Here is a 14,693-nt window from a genome sequence, read left to right as displayed (position 1 = left end):
CAAATCTTGGGCTTTTCTTACATAGTTTCTTCTTTTTAATTCCATTAGAGTTCGTATAAATGGCAATGTGCAAAGAGAAATTTTAAAGTTTAGTGGTAAAAATGGTCATTCCAAAAGCCCAAAATCATCTACGTATTACAACCCACCTAAAAAGTAATAGTTCAGAGGACATCCAAAGTTTTGTATCAGCCATGTTGAAAGCAGGGGCGTGCAGGGCCGGTCCTGAGATTTCGGTGGCCCGAAGCGAGTTTAAAGAATGTGGCCCACATGTGTTTCACAATATAAAAAAAAAATTATACGTTGGAATTTCTTCGTTTTCCTTACCTCTAATGTCGAGTTTAAACATGAAACTTACGTTAATTACTATGCAGTATGACTCAAACGGTCTAATCGAGGTACTTGAAAATTCGCTCGGATTCGAAGTCAGTCCTTAATCGAACTTCTGATTCAATGGTTCAACAAGACTTGTAGGGAAAAAAATTGAGGCATAAGTGTTGTGGTAATGGAGGTTTGATAGTTGTTTAGCAGAGACTAGACCAAGACAAGAAAATTTAGTCATAACTAAATAGCCTATTTTTTTTTGTAAAAATTAATTGTGCTCGTAATGCAACTTTCTTGTAGTGATAGCTTTGTCATAATAAGTTAATACTATATAAATTCGAGTCGTTCAGATTACTTAAGAAAATAGTTCGTGTATTGTTATATAAAAGTTATTTTGAGTCTATTACTAAATTTACGAAATAAAAATTTATAACCAAGAACTAATAGCTAAGTTGGTAAATATTCTAAAACTCTGGAGCTCCCAAATTCGATTCTCAGATGTGGAATATATGGTTCATCGAACTGGAGTTACTAAAGTACAAATAAAGTAGTTTGATGACCTTTGTAATGATTGTGTAACTAAAATAAAATTTATATTTATGATAATATCAATAATGATGGTTTTTTTTTTGTTGAAATTCTATAATGATAGTTTTTTGGTTAAAAGCTCTATAATGATAGTTAGTATGAATGTATGATGATAGTGATAACAATTATAATTCCTTGAATATGTGTCAATAAATCAAAATAACAAGCCAAAAAAAATAAAATTAATTAAAATATATATAATATAACTAGAGGGAATGTGAGAGAAAGGTGGGAGAGAGAAATAGTATGAGACTGATGAGAGGAGAGGAGAGGAGAGGGGAGGAGAGATTAGCAAGAGTATAAATACACTGCTGTGGGGACCATATATGGTTACTTTGCATTGGATTTAATTAAAACAACATTGTTGTGGGCTTGTGGCCCTACTTTCCAAGAAAATACATTATTGTAGCCCTTTCATCTACAAAGTTGTGAGTATGACGGAAGATTTTAAAGGCACCTCAAAGTTGAATTCCTCCTAAATGTGGCCCCTAAATTTGGGGGCCCAAAGCGACGCTTTGTTCGCTTTGGGCCCAGGGCCGGCCCTGGGGGCGTGGGTGAGGGGGTGCGAGCGGTGCGACGACACCGGCCCCCCTCTCCCTGAGGACCTCTTTTCTGAAAAATTTATACAAAGATAATATAATAATTTAAACGCCACTCTAAAACATATCAACAAAACAGCTCAGTTGGAGCTGGTTTGTTACATGGCTCACGCAACAGAGGTCGCAGTTTCAAATCCGACCAGGAGCATCCGAATTTTTTTTTAGAGCACGGAGACTTCATGTTATTTTCTTTGTAGGCACTCTAAGGCCCAATGTAATTATTTTCGCACCGGACCCCTGAATTCTCAGCCACGCCACTGGTTGAAAGACAATTACTAAACAAAATAACATTGTCAACGTCTCAACGAGATTAGGGAAAACTAACATAGGCCAACGGTGTTTTTCGATATAGCTCTGAACACGGCTCATTTATTGTGCTAACTCAAGGCTCGAGGAACCACAAAAACCACTCAAGAAAATCACGAACATATTAAGTTAGAAAACTTATTATTGATCTTGCAACAAAAAAGGGTTATTTCCTTAATAGTCCCCAACTTTGTGACCGGTTTCCTGCCTAGTCCCCTACTTTGTCAAAAATACTCAGATGGCCTCCTTTTTCAGATTAACACCGTTAACTAGTCATCACCTCTCTCTCATCCAACTCATCGCCTCTCTCTGCCACCTCATATTCTCGCCACTTCATCATCTTCTCTAGCGAAGGTTGGTGGCCGGTCAATTTTCCGGCCGGCGACCTTCAAACATAAAAAAAAAATTCCTTTTTTTTTTCTCTCTCTAAATTTTTTTTTCCTCTCCCTAAATCTGGTTCATGGTGAACCAGATCTAGGTCTGTTGCAACTTACTCCTTCAACTAGGAAAAAAAAGGAACTTTGTCATCAAAAGTTACTATCTTGCAACTATATATCTAGAAAAAGAACAATCATGGATAAAGAATTGAACAGTAGAAACCTATATTTACACAAAAGTAGGGGAAAAAAATCCTAAAATCAAATTCTTGTAGAAACTTACTCCAATTTAGAGTTGTACGTGAAATCAAAACCAGTATGATAACTAGTAATTAGAGAGAGAAAGAGAAAAGGGTTTTAATGACAAGTAAGTAAAGGCATCAATTTCCATCATCAATTAACCCAATCACATGTAAAATCATTCCCAAAAATATGAAAAATGTTTCATCCTAACATAAACAAGAACTAATTGAATCATTATAACAAAAAGACCATAAAAAATGTTACCTTTAACAATCAATCAGAAGCCTTTTTCTTCAACCAAGAAACCCACAAATGGTTCAGATTATACCGAGATATTTATTAACAAGAAATTAAAAACAAATCTCGACCCTTTTCTGCAATTAAACATCAAAATTCATAGTTATAAACCAGAAAACTTTGATTGATTACCCCAAAAGCTCGAAACTCAAAATCCTCAAACCTTTCTTAATTAGTCAAAATTTAATCTTCAAAAAGAAACGAAACCCTTGAAGAATTGGAAACGATGAAACAAACCCAGGTTAGGAAAACTTACCTTTCTTAATTACCCAAATTTAATCTCGGCCAATTTTTTTCTCTCCTTCAAGAAGGTCAGCAACAGACCTTCCAGAAGGTCAGACCTTTCTTTGAAGGTCTGGTTCATGGTGATCCTGAAAATTGGCCGGCCGGCAACCTTCGCCGGTGAAGATGATGAGGTGTTAAGAAGGTGAGGTGGCAGAGAGAGGTGATGAGATGGAGGAGAGAAAGTGATGACTAGTTAACGGTGTTATAACGGTAACTCAAAAGGGGGGGCCATCTGGGTATTTTTGACAAAGTAGGGGGCTAGGCAAGAAACCGATCACAAAGTTGGGGGCTATTTGAAAAATAACCCCAAAAAAAGAAATCTTATGATTGATACCATCATTCAAACTTTAATTCGTTAGATTTATAGTTGAATTTACAGGTGAGTTGGAGAGAGAGAGAGGTGACGTGGAGAGAGATGTGTGGTGGAGAGGGAAATGAGGTGGAATTAAGGTTTTATTTTTAATTTTATTTTGAAAAAATATTTAAAGGAAGGGTTGTTAGGACATTTACATAAAAAATGAGTCATATTTGAATTTACAGAAAATAGGAGACCATAAAGGAAGCTGGTCACAAAGTAGGGGGCCAAATAGGAATTAACTCTTATTCTTTTGTTCATTTCTAAAAATAAATTTCAATAGTTTATTTTATAGGTTGTCAACTCATATAAATATATTTATCATCAATCAAGTCTTCAAAAATGGAAGAAGAGAACGTCGAATTAATTATGTTACATGATATAAACATGACATATCTTTTAAGTTTTAATCAAGTATGTTGAGAGGGCCACAAAAATTTAGCTCAATTTGGGCCGCCAAAAACTTAGGACTGTACCTGTCTACATTGTTAATCGACCGAAAAAGAGATAATTTGTTTGCAACTGAAAAATAGATGCACTTTCGCCGATATTGACCGAAAACTATCATCTTTTACGTTGTTGATCAATCGAAAAAGAAATAATTTTTGGCAATATAAACCAAAATGTATCATCTTCTACAACGTTTATCAACCGAAAAACTATCACCTTACTTAAAAGATTAATTATGCTTAAGATCTTCCCTTTGATTTTCTTACTCGAATCCATGAAATTCGTAAGTAACAACAAAAAGTCTGTAATCATACAAAGTAGACTTTATTTCAAATTTAGAACAATTAACGTATCAACTAAGATCAAAGAGCCAATTATTTTCTTTACTAGTTACTGAAACTTATCTTGATAGGGCAAAGCCCCATGAAAATGAAGATTGAGAGATAAAGAGAATTAAAGTCGAAGAGATAAAGAGAATTAAAGTCGAAGAGAAGAAGAAGAAAATGGAACAAGAGAGAAGAAAAAAAGAATTATTCTTTCTACTGGTTAAAAATGAGGTCCTTATCTAATTAATATCCAATTCTAGAACACATAAACTTTTCTCTTTAAATAACAAAAGAGTGCTCTCTAAACAACCAGCTCTGTAAATAGTTCTCGGAAGCTCTATAAATACCAACAACCAAAAGAAAGAAGAGAGAGACTACACACAAAACATTGTGCATGAAGCAACAATGATATAATGTAAAGAGAGGATGAGAATAAAAGGGCATTGAGCAAAGAGTGAAGAACACCACTGGGTTGACTACAAGTGCAGGAAACTGTCATACAAGTACACACTCATCCTAGCTAGTATTCCAACTTGCATGTTAGCAGCCAACAAGACGAATCTGGTACACAGACTAGTTTTTCTTTTCTTTTTTTGTTGAAGGGTACACAGACTAGTTAGTAAACCCTTCTTATTCTTTACGGTTGTTTTTTGCCTATTTTGGCTGATCTCACAAGAAGCAAATTTGTTTTTTTTTTTTTTTTTTTAAGAATGGGCAATTTTATATTTTCACACCGTTTGGAAGGCCGAAGGTGTAGAATAATAAACTTATCCTTTTGTTATGTTGTTCTCGTGTTCACCAGCGTTTACACAGGAGTTTGCCCAAACGTTTTCTTTTCCACATTTGCACTTTGTTTTTCTGATCATAGAATAAAAAAAAACACACACAGGAGATAGCCCCAAACGTTTTCCTTTTTCATTTGCACTTTGTTTTTCTAATCGTAGAAAAAAGAAAGACAAGTTTGTCATATTCACTTTAGTTGAGTATTCGCATATGAATCTTCACTGGAGACGTATACGTACCAAATGATACTATATGGTTAGAAAATTATGCCCAAACATAGTCCGAGGGCTGAAGTGACATTGACATACTAGAGTGTCAAGTTAATACTCGAACCGCGTCCAAGTACATTTTCGAGCTATGTAATTTGTAAAAATAAATAGCAATAACTAAAGAGAATTTCTCATCAAAAAAAAAAACTAAAGAGAATTTCTTTGCTTGTATAGTATTGAGCAAATAATGCATATTTTTGGTGGTTTCTTGTTTCTATTTTTCCTACCTTTTCGGTTGAGACATACATGCCCTTGTTCTAAAGAAAGAAAGTGAAGAATAAAAGTAAGAGAATGGGGGTTGGTTGTTGTAATTTGATTACTACTTCATCACATTGAGCTGATCTTTTCACACTCAATCTCTATAAACACCCATTGATGAGCATTTCAGCAACCACTCTTGTCATCCTGACCGTCCATCTTACTGATCTCTTTCTTTTCCATCACACAAACCACCACCACCCCCACCACTATGAACATTACCAATGGTGATTGGATTAGTAACCTGGTTTCCATCCCTAGCTGGAGAGAACATAACTGGAAGATACTCATCTGTTTCACACCCAAACCATGACTTCTTGAAATACTCCTTCAATGCTACTAAACCCTAAGGGAATAAACCCCCAATAAACAAAAACCCATAAATTATTATTAGTTCTTCATCAAAACCCTAAAATATAGTATAATTTAATAATAGTGAAAACCCATTAAAGATATGAAATTACCTGCAACCTAGCATAAGTAACTTGACAAATTTTTCTAGAACCAAAAACCTCCCATGACTGTAAATTGAAATCTTTATAAAATCTCAGAGCTGCTTGAGGAGAAGTAAAATTCACAAACCCATAACCCATATTGCATTTGTTTCTGCATTTAGATCAAAACCCACAAAAGATTATGAAAAAAAAAGATACCCAAAGAACAAAAACTGATCAAAGATTTCTTACTTGAAGTCAATAGGGAGATAAACAAAGTCATATGAAGACAAGGGTTGATCATAATCATCACTGTCTGTTATCTGTTTGTTACAGAGAATACAGTGATTGTCTAGCATATTTATCAACAGCTTTTGACTGCAAAAAAATCACACCATTAATGCATTTTTTTATCCATATTAGAGTAACAGAGATAATGAAGAGAGAGAAAGAGATGAAAAATTAAATTACTCCATTAATGGGTACCTGTACTTGTTAGGGATGTTCTTTATCATCACAGTGGTTCTAGCTGATACTGTTTCTTCATTAATCAAGAAACAATTTGAGTTGTTTTCACTACTTGTTGATATAAAATGGGTATTTCTTGAATTAGTGTGGTGATTTGATCTCCTGTGATTTCTCCAAGTATTTAATCTTCTACCCACTTCTGGTTTATTTAGATTTTGTTGGTATTCTGAAGATTGATTAGGGTTTCTAAGTAGTTGTCCAACTGAAACTGATGTTGGGTTTGGAGGTGGACAATCTGAAACTGTTCTTCTCGCCGGAAATGTATATTGTGCCCATACTGCCTGGCCGGATATAAGCCCACCACAACTCGGTGGAGGAATCGGTGGTGAACCCAGATTTTCTCTGACTAAAACCCAACGATTCCCCATGAAAATGGGGTGATTGAAGTTGAAGTAGTACTGTCTTAACCTTCTCTGTTGATGAAAATATTGTTCTTGAATTTTAATCATGGCGGTTTGTGCATGTCTAAGATCATAAAAATGAACAATCACAATTCCATCTTGTAATAATCTCTCCATTTCAATTTCTCTTACTTCTCCAAAAACTTGTAAATCTCTTCTAATGGTTTCCTCGGTCGCTTCTCTTGGAACTGAGCTAAGTAGCAACGAACTCGTCGCCGCCGCTGCTGGTGGTGGTAATGGTGGTGCAACACCACTTGGACTATAATAATACGCCGGCATCATTAAATGATGTTGGGAAGTAGAAGTAGGAATGAAAGGGTAGTTATAAATCTGAGGTTGAAGAAGAAGGGTATGATAGTTAATGATATTTCTGCTTGGCCGGAACTCCGGCGCTTGAGGATCTAAGTTAGCCGGAAACCTAATGAGTCCGGTTTCTTCCATATGCTTGTTTGATCTTCTTCTTGTGTGTTAGGGTTGGGTGGAAGAAAGATGGTTATTACTAGTAGTAGAGAGGCCGGAAGAGTGGTTTATGGGGCAACCGGGAATAAAGCTTTTTTTTGTCAGAAAAAGGTGATCAATATCTGAAGCATCTAATAATGGTGGTAAGACTGATTTGCCGGCGCAAGATAAAGTCGACCTTTTACCTCCGAAAACTCTCTCACAGCTGATAGAGGGACTCTCTCCCCTCGGTACTCCCTCTAATAGGGTAAGGGGTACTTTAGTCTTTTCGCAATGTAGAAAGATTACGGAAAAAATAAAATATCTCTCGACTTATTAGCTACCTAAGTAATGGAGAGTGCGAGAGAGTACACCGAGGAGTGTACGGGGGAGACCCCTATCAGCTCTGAACTCGCAATAGTACCTCTTTGATTACTACATTCTAATAAGACAAGAGATATTTTGGTTTTTTTCGTTTCGGAGAAAGACCAAATTACCTCTTTAATTCACTCGGTTCGTATAGCAGTATAGGGGCATCAAAAGTATATGGACATAAAGTAAAAAAAAGTGTTATTTGGTCTGAAAATTAGGACCTACAAAAGGTCGAAAGCTAATGCAGCCGCCTTCTGTTGGCCAGGTCATTTCTCTCTCTCATGACCCGATCAATAGGAACTGGCCACATCAATCTTCGACATATGATCCCCACACTTTTCGGCCAAATTGCATTCCTCTGTCAAAAAATTGGAAATCAGGATGTCTCCATCCCAGTAACCTAAAAGGTCACGTTGTATGGTTTTTTAACACACCCACAATGGGAATTGAAGTTATCAAGTGAAGGTCCTCAAAGAAAAAGAGGGCAGATAAGGAAAGTTGAAGAAGACGAGACAGATATTCAGATTGCAAAAGAACAAAGGGTTTTTGTTTTTTCAAAAGAATGTTGACGACAATGAAAGATTGTGGGAGGGGGCATCCTGGTATTTCAAGAGAGATTGGGACCAAACGAGAAACTGGTCAAAACTAGGGGCCACACGAGAAATAACTCTAAATAACATTAAACTTGAATTATGAGAAGATAATCCCTTGGTTATTGCTTGTAACTTGGAAGTGGAGGTAATGGCTGAGTTAAAGGATTAACTTTCTAAACTAACCCAACTTCCAACTCTTCTACAACTCTGGAGGGAAAAGAAACTCTCTTCATACAAATAGGAACTTATCACAACTAATATCTTCATCTCTTCTGTTAAGCTTACAATGGCTTCTGCTTCATGCTGGTAGTGCTTCTACCTTCATATTCACCTTCTTCTCCTCTTGATCCCGCCGCCACCACCACCACCACCGACGAAGATGTTGATTTAAGCAAGTTGATAAAGGGCTGTCCTTTCGATTCCATCTACAGTTTTGGAGGTTTTCCAGTGACAATGGAAATCTTTACGAAGAAGCGATATTCTACGCCATGGCTAGTCGTGGACATGTTGATGGTGTTAATCCACAATCTCATCATCATCTTCACCGCAACTCCGACGGTTTACTCATCCTAGACTACTTAGCTTCTGCTTTTCATCTGCCATCACCAAGGTCGTACTTGAAGAAAGACGCCAAATTCAAGTACGGAGCTAACTTTGCCGTAGATGGAGCAACAACACTTGAAGTTCACTTGATCAAAGACAGGTTGGGTATTAAGATGATGCCATGGTCGACTACCAACAGTTTTTTGAAAAATTTGAATTAATAAAATGGAAACAGTACATCAGGGGAGGACCATAATGGACTTGTTACTTCATTATGTCCTCCCAATTAGAAATAAAATCAAAATACGACAAATTATTTGCCCAACCTAGGTTCCTACTCCAATGAAATAAAAGACCTAGTACATCCTCAACCTCCACCACCAAGTCCCTTGGAGAGTCCTTATAGATTCCGACATTCCTCGCTTTCCAGATAGACCAGCAGATGGCGAAAGGGATTAACCTCCAAAGAGCTCTTCTCGGTTTTCTAATTTCTCTACCCTCCCATTGCGAAAAAATATTGGAAAGAGATACGGGACAACACCAGTGGATATTAGCTGTACGGATAAAGAAGAGCCATAGCTTCCAGGCCTCATCACAGTGTATGAACAGGTGATCTATGGACTCCTCATACGACTTACATCTCGCGCACCAGTTGGTAATGAGCATACCCCTCTTTCTTAGAACATCCAGCGTGGGTAACTTCCCCAGAACTGCCGCCCACATAGTAAAGCTAACTCTAGGGGGGATAAGCTTAGACTACCAACAGTTCGCTTAGCGTTCAAGTCGACTGGTTCATGACCCACCTAAACTCTATCTGTTCCAACCCTGACGAGTGCCGAAGGAAGCTTGGAAGGGCTATGTTCTTGGTGGGAGGCATCGGTAGCAGTGATTACTACTTCGCTTTCTCCGAACACAAAACCATAGAGGAAGTCTCGGCTACTTTGATACCTTACGTCGTTCAATCCATAAAAGACGCCTTAACGAGGTTAATCAATGCTGGTGTCGTAACCCTAATAGTACCTGGAATTCTCCGGGTCGGATGTGAACCAAGCTACCTTAATATGTTTCATAGTGATGATCCAATGAATTATGGTCACTCATCTTTCAACAAGCACTGTCTAAAACCATTTAATGCCTTCTCTGAGACTCATAACGATCTTCTAAGACGAGTACTCAGAGAACTAAATATCGAATATCCTCATGTTCAAACCGTATATGCTGATTACTATAAGTCATACATGGCTCTCCTCCGAAATCATCTTCTTCTAGGATTCAAACAGGATAAGTTGGGGAACGCTTGCTGCCACATTACTGAGTATCATTATAGTTGGAATACAGTTTGTTGTTCAGAACCGAACAAGCATATTCATTGGGACGACGGAGTTCATCTTACAAAAGAAGCTAATAAAGCTACTGTTTATGGGATTATTGAAGGGAGCTTCCTCCGTCCGAAACTCAATCTTCCTGATATCAGGCGATGCGTAATGTAGATGGTGCCCACAGTTGCTGAACCAAAGAAACTAAAGAACATTTGAAGTCAATCAAGTATATCTTATCAGAAATCAAAAGCATAATTGTATCTGTGGATTCAAGCGAACAAGTTATCCTGCATAAGAAATGAAACTGCTAGTAGTTCTACATAATTACCATTGTACTTTTTAACTATATGATTCATTAATGTTAACTTCTGATTTCTTCAAAAAATGAATGTCTTTTATTGGATAGCGAGCATTTCGACCAAATCCTAAACCTAGGTTGCTCAAGTCAGGGATGTCAACTTATAATCAATCGGACCTAGGTTGCTCAAGTCAGGGACTTCCAAGACATGCTATAGGGATGTTTAGACCAAATCCTAAACCCTAAACCCAACACATGCAACGACCCAACACATGCAACGACCGAGGCCAAGGGAGCCCACGACATGGGGCGAGGTTGCTCTACTTAGGGTGCCGAGACATATGTCAGTTGGACCGAGATTGCTAAGTCAGGGACGTCCGATACATGCTATAGTGACGTGTCGACCAAATCCTAAACCCTATACCCAACACATGCAACGACTGAGGCCAAGGGAGCCCACAGCATGGGGCGAGGTTGCTTTAGTTAGGGGGTCGTGACATAATTCAGTTGGACCGAGGTTGCTAAGTCAGGGACGTCCGATACCTGCTATAGTGACGTCTCGACCAAATCTTAAACCCTAAACCCAACACATGCAATGACCAAGGCCAAGGAAGCCCACAGCTCGGGGCGAGGTTGCTCAAGTTAAGGATGCCAAGACACAATTCAATCGGACCGAGGTTGCTAAAGTCGGGGGTGTTCGGACATGCTAGCCACCCGAGAGAGTTAACCAAGAAAAAAATCATAAACAAGCAACATATTTTATTTCAATTCCTCATTTTCTTGATCTCCAAATAAAACACCCAAGTTTGGAACTACAGATTTTATTCATGATTGATTCATTATAATAACTCAACAAGAAATCTCATTTCATATACCATTCCTCCAAATGAAGTTCATTATTTTTCACTCATACCCAAACAAGAACAAGAAAACACAGAGAGCAAGGGGTTGATTATGATTACTAACCATAACATCTAATTGGATCATTACAACCCTTACTTGCAGATTGTTTCAAACCTTGTCTTCCACCTTTCTCCAAATATTGTTGATGATATTCCTCTGCTCTATAAAATTTCTTAGCTGGAAGAATCTCAGTTACTATCTTCTTTCCATCTACTTCACCCAATTCTTTCTCTTTCTTCTCTTTTGATTCCTTAGCCAATCTCTCTTGTTCTTCACTGTAATAATAAATCCCTGACCTATATTGTGTTCCCACATCTCCACCCTAAACAAAAAAAACCCCATTTCTGATTTGATCAATTTATGAACCAATAACAAAATTGAAAAGAAACCCAAACTAAATTAGTAAAAAAGAAATTGAGGGTACCTGACGATTGAGGGTGGTAGGATCATGGCGAGACCAGAAGAGAGATAGAAGATTAGGGTAAGGGCAAAGATTAGGGTCGTAATGGATTCTGACAACCTCAGAATGATTAGTTTTTCCAGTACAGACTAATTTGTAAGTTGGATCAGGAATGTTTCCTTGAGAATAACCAACTTCAGTTTTGATTACTCCTTCTAATCTTTGAAAAGCTAATTCAACTCCCCAGAAACATCCTGCTCCAAATTGAGCTAATTCTAGACCTGGTTGATCTGGTTTGTCTAGATCTGGTTCTTGGGCTGGATTGTTAGCCATTGGGTTTGTTTCTCTTTCTCTCTAGGTTTGACTTATTGGTGTGTTTTGAAGGAGATGAGAGAATGAGTTGAAGGTTTATAGGGAGAGGGAATGGCTGATTTGTGTGCACGTAGTCATTTGGAGTAAGAAGGTTGGGAGGATATTTTGGATTCGGTCAGAAGGTTTTTCAGTGTATCTAGCCGGGTTTTATGATCGGGTTCGTGTTTTTTTATTTAGCTAGTTTCCCCATTGGGTGCGCGCCTCACCGTACTAGTGGCGTGGCCGACATTTTGGAGGTCCAGTGCGAGAGATTAACACTAAATAGCCTGACTTTCGAGGCCGACTACGACCCCAAAAGGTGATGTGGTCGGACCAATGACTTTCGAGGTCGACCACGACCCAAAAAGTGATGTGAGCGTCTCATATTGGTCTTGTCGTGAAGAGTGAGAAATAGTCAGACTAATCGAGGCTAGCCACTTCACACTTCTGTCGGTAGTCAGCCTCGAAAGTTGGGCCATTTAGCCACGGAACCTTCACATGATGATGTGATAACTATTTACGTGTGATATAATGGATAAATATTCAAATAATTTGTATGAGAAATATTTTTTATAAAATATCATGAAAAACATATATTTTCTTATCTAAAAGACAAAGTACTATTGCATGCAGTGAATATCTAACTAACTCCATCAACAATATATAACCTATACTCGATGTAATTGTATAAGTCTAAGAACCCGCATTAACTGAATTTTCAAAAGTTGTAATTACATAATTACAACAAATATTTGTATACCAAGTGATGGATAATGTTGATAGCAACACTCATGACTCACGGATTCCCATTCTGCTCCGAGCTCTCACCCGATACATGGGTGTGATGCGCACAATATCTTATCACCAACGAATAGGCTCCTTTCAAACTTGTGGTTGCATCATGCCTCCTTCCCGAGGCCGAAGGTAAGGAAGGGATTCTTAGTCGGCTGTGTCACTTTTTTTTCCCCTCTGTGTCATCTATTTAGGCATGGATTGCTTGACATTAACCTTTTTCCCTATGACCGACAAAATTCACTTCTAGGTCAATATTAAGTAAGTCTTCGACAAACTCAAACCATCAAACGGTAGCTTATCCATTCGCAGACACTTCTGTTGGAATCGGTACCTAGCTCAAAAGTAGCTGGACCGGTTTTTGGTTAATTTGATGTACCTATATTCATTAGAATATCGAGCAAGACGTCTCGTTGGATTCGTCTCGTCGAGCTCTTGAATTTAGACCCAAATTTTGTCCAAATCCGATTCCGTATGAGTGAGTTATTACAAAATTCGTTTGGTATGGGTACCATTAACTCAAAACCGGGATTTTGAGTTAGTACCACATTTATGAAAGATGAAATGGTTTATTTCCTTTTATAGAACCTTCCATATATTTATGGTATGTTCTTTAGAATAGAAAGGTGACTCACGTGGTTTGCACCACGCAAACCACGCACGCGCGGCGTGGGCGTTTAGGGCGCATTGGGCGCTTTAGAGACGCCCGCACGCACTTTGCACTTCGCACGTACGCATAGAAATGATCTGACGATTGGAGCCTTGGATTTTACGATCATAGATATGATCTGACGGTCAGGATATTTGGCGCTCTTTAAGATAGATCCGTTGATGATCTAACGGTGGGCGTTCAATGCGCGAGATCTTAATAGATCCGTTAAGATCTGACGGTCAACATGGCACCCGAAAATCAACAGACAAATATGACTGTTGGGAAGCATCCATTCTTTTCTAAGGCACCTGTCTGAAGTGTCACCAATACTTCTATAAATACCAAACAAAATCCAGCAAACAAAACACGAAAGTTTTAGCATTCAAAGTTACAAGAGCATTTAGAGTTTAAGAAGTCAATTCATCTGTCATTCTTACTGCTTGTTCTAAGTTCGCATGCTTTCAGAAAAACGAAGTACTCTTAGTCGTCACACTGAAAGGTACAGCCGTTGTATCCTGGGAGACAAACACCTCACTGGTTTAAGTACTAATACCAGGGTGTTCACTGTCTTAAAGAAAGAGACAACTCGACTCGGCTTTCTCTCTCTAACCTTTTAATTTATCATTGTTTTAAATTATATTAGTTTTTTTTTCCTTCCCTGTTTAATCTGTTAGAATACAGTAATAATTTGAGAATTAAAGTTATCTCTGAATTTATTTCAGAAAGACACTCTAAAGTGTATCCCTGTTTTTTATTAAAACAGGAAGACCAGATTCTTGGTTTTTCATAATACCAGTACAACAACAACTTCTGCATTCGCGAACACCTCTGCATCCGAAGACACTGTTTCTCGGAGGAACTACGAAGTATGTGACTGCTACTCGGATCTTTCTAAAAGTGGACTATTCAGAAAACACAAATTCAACAAGCATGATGACATCCGGCCAGAGATATTGGCCTCATGTCAAGTGTACCTTTATGACCTTTGAAAGCTCAATTAGATATTTAGTTAGCCTTTTGTTTAACTGATAAATGTGTGCTACCAGGATTTAGAGTGGTAACGTGTTTTATTTTGCATCCCTGATCATGACAAGACACATAGTTTGGCTAGGATATTTGTATGTATGTAAAAGATACTTGGTTTATACTAACACGCCTAATACTCAAATATATCAAGTTATACATCCTTGTTGGAATCACGATTATATTATA

General features: G+C 37.9%; 3 protein-coding genes across 3 annotated transcripts; 1 reads left to right on the top strand and 2 right to left on the bottom strand.

Annotated features, from left to right (window-relative positions):
• Nucleotides 1-5,342: 5,342 nt before the first annotated feature.
• Nucleotides 5,343-7,521, bottom strand: LOC147547578 (uncharacterized). The gene is made up of 4 exons (XM_086671031.1): nucleotides 6,378-7,521; nucleotides 6,144-6,269; nucleotides 5,922-6,063; nucleotides 5,343-5,803 (listed from the first exon to the last, which is right to left on the bottom strand). Exons 1-4 carry the CDS (start codon nucleotides 7,259-7,261, stop codon nucleotides 5,618-5,620), a joined length of 1,338 nt encoding a protein of 445 aa, XP_086527157.1. The 5' UTR covers nucleotides 7,262-7,521; the 3' UTR covers nucleotides 5,343-5,617.
• A 2,039-nt stretch (nucleotides 7,522-9,560) lies between these two features.
• Nucleotides 9,561-10,256, top strand: LOC147547577 (GDSL esterase/lipase At1g28600-like). Its single transcript, XM_086665756.1, has one exon. The coding sequence runs from the start codon at nucleotides 9,561-9,563 to the stop codon at nucleotides 10,254-10,256; it is 696 nt and encodes a 231-aa protein (XP_086521882.1).
• An 869-nt stretch (nucleotides 10,257-11,125) lies between these two features.
• Nucleotides 11,126-12,285, bottom strand: LOC147547576 (peptide methionine sulfoxide reductase-like). The gene is made up of 2 exons (XM_086670241.1): nucleotides 11,711-12,285; nucleotides 11,126-11,608 (listed from the first exon to the last, which is right to left on the bottom strand). The coding sequence occupies exons 1-2, from the start codon at nucleotides 12,017-12,019 to the stop codon at nucleotides 11,345-11,347; spliced, it is 573 nt and encodes a 190-aa protein (XP_086526367.1). The 5' UTR covers nucleotides 12,020-12,285; the 3' UTR covers nucleotides 11,126-11,344.
• Nucleotides 12,286-14,693: the final 2,408 nt, after the last annotated feature.

Source organism: Eschscholzia californica, unplaced genomic scaffold, assembly GCF_041429995.1.
Source record: "Eschscholzia californica isolate CP2 unplaced genomic scaffold, dmEscCali1.0.p SCAF_3, whole genome shotgun sequence".
NCBI classification, from domain to species: domain Eukaryota; kingdom Viridiplantae; phylum Streptophyta; class Magnoliopsida; order Ranunculales; family Papaveraceae; genus Eschscholzia; species Eschscholzia californica.
The sequence above is the reverse complement of the archived record's forward strand: the minus strand, read 5'-3'. Positions and strand labels throughout refer to the sequence as shown.